This window comes from Caenorhabditis briggsae (genome assembly GCF_000004555.2).
Source record: "Caenorhabditis briggsae complete genome, chrIII, whole genome shotgun sequence".
Taxonomy (NCBI): domain Eukaryota; kingdom Metazoa; phylum Nematoda; class Chromadorea; order Rhabditida; family Rhabditidae; genus Caenorhabditis; species Caenorhabditis briggsae.
The window spans coordinates 2,708,142-2,715,550 of NC_013490.2; the positions used below are offsets into that span (position 1 = coordinate 2,708,142).

General features: G+C 38.9%; 1 protein-coding gene across 1 annotated transcript in view; it reads right to left on the reverse strand.

The window, feature by feature from the left end:
* Positions 1-2,244: 2,244 nt before the first annotated feature.
* Cbr-amx-1 overlaps positions 2,245-7,409 on the reverse strand; it is a gene marked incomplete at both ends in the record, with an annotated part of 14,669 nt that continues 9,504 nt past the window's right edge. The window contains 4 exons of the mRNA XM_045243492.1: positions 2,245-2,388; positions 3,475-3,726; positions 5,487-5,708; positions 6,802-7,178. Coding sequence (XP_045096965.1) covers positions 2,245-2,388; positions 3,475-3,726; positions 5,487-5,708; positions 6,802-7,178 — 995 coding nt within the window. The remainder of the gene's footprint in view (positions 2,389-3,474; positions 3,727-5,486; positions 5,709-6,801; positions 7,179-7,409) is intronic.

Below are 7,409 nucleotides of genomic sequence, written 5' to 3' on the forward strand. Positions count from 1 at the left end.
CTTTTTTTGCCCACCTACATGTACCGAACAATCCAATGTACCCTTGGAACCAATGTACCCTAAGAACTCGATGTACCCTTTTTCGATGTACCCTTGGATACTGGGCCATTTTTAACCGATCCCGCCGTCGACGATTACGAGGACTATATTCCATCCGTTTGTTCATTCGGCTTTCTTCTACTTGGATGTCTCGGTTTTAACGCTCGCAACTAAGTTTTACAACATTACATTTTTTTATAGCGTGCGGAACCGATATTGATTTTCAGCTCGATCAAAGTTGGACCTCCAATACGGCCGACTTCGGAGAATCACAATGCACAACATGAAACATATAAAAAATATTAGGATTTTATATGTTTGAAATGGAATAGGTAAAGTTTGTGGTATTTGACGAATGAATAAAAACATAAAAGAGCAAAAAAATATATAACCAAAAAAAAAAGCAATTGTTATTATTTTTTCAAGAAAACTTGATTGAAAAGGATGATTGATAGTAAGAAGAACGAAATTGTGTAGTATCCGAAAATATACAAACAAATGAAATTGATGATGATGATTATGAAGAAGATGATGATATCGTTGGTGTTTAGTTCCTTTTGAGATTGCCGACAATGTGACTCTTAATTGTGCAATTTACTTCTTTTTGTAGAAGAATGCGTAGCAAGCCTTGGCCGTCCACTTGTTATTAGTTACATAGGCTTTAAGCAATTTTGGAATTTTGGAATATTTGGCCGATGGCCAAAATTACAAAAATTTAGGATTTTGGAATATTTGGCCGACGGCCAAAAAGGAAAAATTTTGGAATTTTGGAATATTTGGCCGACGTCATGATTATACTCATTTTGAGAAACTCAAACATGTTTGAAATTCGGTTCTAGCTCAAAAACTAACTGAGATACGGTAGTTTCAATTTTGGGATAAAAAATAACTGAAATTTTGTAAGAGCTGTAACTCGGCTTATTTTCAGCCAAAATTTTTAAAATTTATCTTTTCGGATTTTTTGCGTTAAGAGCTTCAAAATGAGCTTAAACACGGCTCGATTTGGTTAACTGCGAAAAATGACATTTTTTGGGTCCCACCCCGAAAAATGAAAATTATCAAATATCATAAAAACTAGTCATGTTTAGGCTTATTTCAAAACTCATAACACAAGAAATCCAAAAATATTGTTTTCATAAATTTTGGCTGAAAATGAGCCTAGTTACAGCTATTTCAAGATTTCCGTTATTTTTCATCCCAAAATTGAAACTACCGTATCTTGGCTGGTTTTTGAGATAGAACCAAATTTCAGACATATTCGAGTTTCTCTTGTTTTCAGCTTCGAAATGAGTATAATCATGACAAGGTTGCGGGACATTTGAAAATTTGGAGTTTTTGGGTCCCACCACGAAAAATGAAATTTTTCAACTTTATTCAAATCTAGTCAAGTTTAGGCTCATTTTGAAGCTCTGACCGAGATAAATTCGAAAATGTCAATTTTAAGAGTCTAGGCTGAAAATGAGCAGAGTTACAGCTCATATAAGATTTCAGTAATTTTTTGCCTCAAAATTAAAACTACCGTATCTCGGTCAGTTTTCGAGCTAGAATCAAATTTCAAACATATTCGCACTTCTCTTGTTTTTAGCTTCGAAATGAGTATAATCATGATCTACTTTCCTGAAATTCTAATTTTCCATGGACCTTATGCGCCTTTAAAGTCGAAAAATCAAAGTGGGCGGAGCCTAGTCGTGTTTAGGCTCATTTCACAGCTCTAATCGCGATAAATCCGAAAAGGTAAAATTTAAAAGTCTTGGGTGAAAATGTGCCGAGTTACAGCTATTTCAAGTTTTCCGTTATTTTTCATCCCAAAATTGAAACTACCGTATCTCGGTCAGTTTTTGAGCTAGAACCAAATTTTGAACATATTCGCGCTTCTCTTGTTTAGAGCTTCAAAATGAGTATAATCATGACCTACTTTCCATGAAATTTCAATTTTCCATGGACCCCATGCGCCTTTAAAGTCGCAAAAATCTGTGCCTGCGTCTCCACCCTATTTATTGTGTTTTGTTTCGAATAAATCGATAATATAAAGTCTTCATTTTTTTTCTGTTTGAAAACAAATAAAACACAATGAAATGTACAACTACAGAAATCGATTGAGATCATTGGGGGCGGAGCTTAGAGATTAAGAGCATTTCGAGCCAAAAATACCCCAAAAAATACATGAAAAATCGCATTTTTTCGCACAAAAAAGTCCCAAAAAAATCATTCAATCATCACATTCCTCTTGGCACTCATCACAATTTTCGACGCTTCCCGCAGTCCTGATAGATATGCTCCGGCCATGGTTTGCGGCTCCGCTGCGATCGTGTGCTCACCAGCGAAATGGATACGGTCGTCGACGGTTTCCTGGAGACAAAAATTGGCGGGTTTTTGGGGGGAGTGTAAAATGGCCGAAAATAGGCCTAAAATTGCTCAAAAATGATTGAAAATGCCTTAAAAATGGCCCAGGGACCCGTTTCAACCCATTTCCCGGTCATTTTGAGCCAGTTTAGGCCTATTTTCAGCCAATTTCAGCCAATTTTGTACAGTTTTACGCCCATCTTAAATCATTTAGCACCAATTTAAGGCTATTTCGGACCATTTTCAGACCATTTTAGCCCTCTCATACACCAATTTCAGATCGTTTTGGACTATTTTCAGCACATTTTTAATCACTTTGATCATTTTTTGCCAATTTTTGACCATTTCGAATCAATTTTGGCCCAATCCTGGCTCATTTGAGGGTATTTTGCGACCATTTTCAGCCCATTTAGTTCCAAAAACACCCCCGAAAATCGTCTAAAATAGGCCAGAATAGAAAAAAATCGCGGAATTCCGACTATTTTAAACTATTTGAGCTACTTTTCGACCATCTTTCGATTATATAGGGGATCATTTTGGACCATAGTAATGATTTCGGCGGTTTTCAGGCCATTTTCAGGCCATTTTCAGGCCATTTTCAAGCCATTTTCAAGCAATTTCAGCCGATTTTTTTAGACCTATTTTAAACTATTTCTAGCCAAACTTGAACAATTTTGTGGACCTTTTGGGCCTATTTTAGCCAATTTTGGGCCGATTTTTGGACCATTTTAAGCGATTTTCCCGCCAGTTTTGGACAATTTTCAGTAATTTTTGTATCATTTAAAACCATTCGGGGACCAGTTTTGGATCGAATTTTGGGACCATTTCAGGATCATTTTCAACCGATTTGGCCTCTATTCTAGACCATCTTAGGCCATTTTCAGTCCAGTTTAGATCCAAAAATAGCATGAAAATCGTCGCGGAAATTGCGGATTTTGTTGACTTTGGGGCCATTTTTAGGCCTATTTTTAGGACCATTTTAGACTATTTTAGACTATTTGAGGACTATTGTAAGAACCTATTTTTGCCTATTTTGGACTGTTTCTGACGATTTTTAGCCATTTCCAGCTCATTTTCAGCCCCATTTCTCACCTTCAATCGATTATACGTCGCATCACCGTCCGACCCAAACGGCACAAACGTATACGACATTCCAATGTGCGGATCGGCACCCCAATGCGAACACATCTGTGCCAACGGATGAATTTCCGCGTTTGGGAACATTTTCCGAAGGGTTTCCACAAATTTCTCGGCGATTTGTTCGTCGGACAGCTCGTTCACAATATTTACATGTTCGGCCGTCACATAGGACATCAAAACGTACACTTCCTCGCCGCACGGGTCCTGGAAATACGAAATTCGAAGTTTTGGTGCCACTTTTAGTGAAATTTAGAGCATTTTTGAGCCATTTTGAGCCAAAGAAGTGCCTAAAATGGCCTCAGGAGGCCTAAGAAGGGTCCTTCATTTTTTGAACGTTTTGGGACCGTTTTTTCGTGAAAATTGGAGCCATTTTGAGCCTAAAAAAGCCTAAAAAACAGCCTCCGGAGGCCTTAATGTTGAAGTTAAGAGGCCTAAGAAAGGCCTAAATTGGATAGGTTAATTCAGGCACGTTTAGGCCAGTTTAGGCACTTTTAAGACCAGTTTAGGTTCATTCAAGCTCTTTGAAGGCCGATTTAGGTCAAGTTAGGCCAGTTTAGGCACTATCTAGGTCAATTTATGCTCTTTTAGGCACTTTTAAGGCCCTGCTAGACTAATATAAGCCAGTTTTAGTAAGAAATCGAGCTTTTTTTGGAGCATTTTGAGCCTGAAAAATGCCTAAATTGGCATTGAAAGGCCTAAGAAGGGCCTAAATTGGCTAGAGAAATTCAGGCAGTTTTTAGGCAAGTTTAGGTCCATTCAAGCTCTTTGAAGGCCGATTTAGGTCAATTTAAGCCTACTAAGCCAGGTTTTAAGGTCAATTTATGCTCTTTTAGGCACTTTTAAGGCCCTTCTAGACCAATATAAGCCATTTTTAGTAAGAAACCGAGCTTTTTTGGAGCATTTTAAGCCTAAAAAAGCCTAAAACAGGGCCTAGACTGGGCAGAGCAATTCAGGCAATTTTAAGGTCAGTTTAGGGGTTCAAGCTCTTCGAAGCTTGGTTTAGGGCAATTTAGGCACTATTAAGGACAATTTAGGCCTATCTCAGGAAATTTCAGGTCTTTTAAGGCACTTTTAAGGCCCTTTGCAACTAATCTAAGCCATTTTTAGTGAAAATTGGAGTTTTTGGGACTAAAAATCGAGCTTTGTTGAAGCATTTTGAACCATTTTAAGTTTTAAAAGTGCCTGAAACAGCCTAAAATCGCCTCGGAGTCCTGAATTAGTTTTGAAAGGCCTAAGAAGGGCCACTTTTAAGGTCCTTTTCGACCAATTTCCGCCATTTCTTAGTAAATATCGAGCTTTTTTGAAGCATTTTGAGCATGAAAAGTGCCTTGGACAGCATGAAAAGTGCCTAAATTGATATTGAAAGGCCTCAAAAAGGCCTAAATTGGATAGGTACTATCTAGGTCAATTTGAGTGCTTTTAAGGCTTTCTAAGGCCATTCTAGACCAATTTAAGCCATTTTTAGTGAATTGTCGAGAGCTTTTTTGGAGCATTTTTAGCCTAAAAAGCCTAAAACAGCCTCAGGAGGCCTAAACTGAAAGTGAAAGGCCTAAGTAGGGCCTAGACTGGGTAGAGCAAGGCAATTTTAAGGCCAGTTTAGGGGTTCAAGCTATTTGAAGTCTGGATTAGGTCAATTTAGGCACTATTAAGGACAAGTTAGGCCCATCTCAGGACATTTCAGGTCTTTTGAGGCACTTTTAAGGCCCTTTTCGACCAAATTCAGCCATTTTTAGTAAAAAATTGAGCTTTTTTGAAGCATTTTGAGCCTGAAAAGCGCCTTGGACAGCATGAAAAGTGCCTAAAAGTCGAGCTTTTTTGGAGCATTTTTAGCCTAAAAAAGCCTAAAACAGCCTCAGGAGGGCCTAAATTGGCTAGGCCATTTTAGGTTTTTTAGGCCTATTAAGGCCCTTTTAAGGCCCATCTAGACCAATTTAAGCCCGATTTTTTCCAATTTTCCCACTCACTTTTCCCGAAAAATCATAAAAAATATTGAAAAGAGATCGATCGGATTTCGAATCGGGCACTTTTCCAAAATATTCGGTTCGCTTCCCATCCGCCGCATCTACCGTACTCCAGAATCGTCGATCAAATTTCACGGCCATTTTCTCGATGAGTCCGGCGCCAAGGGAATCTATGGCGTTTCGTTTTTCAGCTGGCAGACGGGGGTTGAACATTTGCGGATTTTTCTGAAAAATTAAACATGAGCAATCGGGGGTCAATTTCAGGCATTTTCGGCCAATTTTCAGAGGATTTCAGGCCTCATTTTTCCGCTATTTCAGGTCCATTTTAGGTCCTTTTCAGGCATTTTCAGGCCGATTTCAGGCCGATTTCTAGTCTCATTTGAGCCGATTTGGGGGCGATTTTAAGCATATTTCAATGCAAAAATCAGCTGAAAATGGTCTAAAATTGACTGGAAATGACTGAAACTGGGTCAAAATTGGTTGAAATTTCTTAATTTAAGAAAATTAGGCTATTTCAGGCCTCTTTTAGGCAGTTTACGATCATTTCTAGGCCATTCTAGACCGATTTTTTTTTCTGATTTAGGGCTATTTTCAGCCATTTCTGGTCCATTTTAGGACATTCTAGACCGATTTCAGCTCATTTAGAAGCGATTTTGAGCTGTTTTCGACAATTTTAGACGATTCTAGCCGATTTTTGACCAATTTGAATCATTTATAATAATTTTTAAACCGTTTCCAGTCAATCTTAGGCCCTTTCCAGGCCATTTTGGACCATTTTCAGACTGTTATAAGCCATTCTAGCTATTTTTCCGTCGATTTGGACCTATTTTTCGTCAATTTCAAGAAAATTTTGACTATTTCAAGCCATTTTCAGCTATTTTCAGCACGTTTTAAGCCATTTTCAGCAAATTTTGACCATTTTTGAGGCATTTTAAAGGTCTTTCTAGACCATTTTTAGCCATTTTCAGGTCGTTAGAACCCTTTTTTTTTGGACCAAATTAGGCTTTTTTAGGCCTAATTTAGGCTCTGAAATCGGTCTAAAACGGTAGAAAATGGCCTAAATCGTGTGTCTAGGCCAAGTTTAGCCAATTTTAGGTGAAAATATGCTCAAAATGGGCTCAAATTAGCTTAGGATGGGCTTAAACTAGTCAAAAATGACTGAAATTCCATTTAACACAAGTCAGGCTATTTCAGGCTCATTTTAGGCCTTTCAGGCTGCTATTTAAGGTCATTCTAGACCAAGTTGAGCGAATTTAGAGCAATTTTTAATGCCTTTTCCGCCAATTTTGGACCATTTTCAGCCATTTTCAGCGTCTACCTTCAACACGGCCAACGACGTCGTCACCACCACCCGATCAAACTCCTGCTCCTCTCCACTCTCCAACTGAATCCTCACTCTTCTCTCCCCCCGCCAATCAATACATTTGACCGGTGAATTCAGACGAATCTCCAGTCCACGTTGCAAGTAATCAACAATCCGCTGTGCTCCATCGGTCACAACTGCATGCTCGCCGGCGAAATTCCCGAATTTCTCGTTGTGATCGTACTCTTTGGCGGAGAGATTCGCCACTGCCGTCCCACACGAAAATTCCAAATTTCCCAAATGAAAATCGAGAAGCTTCTCGAAATCTCGAGTGTACAAATGATCGAGTTCCGCCGCTGAGAGTAGGCCAGAGCTCATTTTTGAGAACATTTCTGGAAAATTTTGCTCGTTTTTCAGTGATTTTCAGCGTACGAAACTTTGATTTTTGAATTCATCGCGCTGAGAGCTTCAAAATGAGCCCCCACACGACTAGTCTAGCTCACTTTCGAATTTTGACCTACGCGTTGCGGTCGCGTCGCGGTTGGTAGGTCAATTTTCAAACTTAAGCTAGACTAGTCGTGTTTGGGCTCATTTCGAAGCGCTCGGCATGGCAATTAAGAATC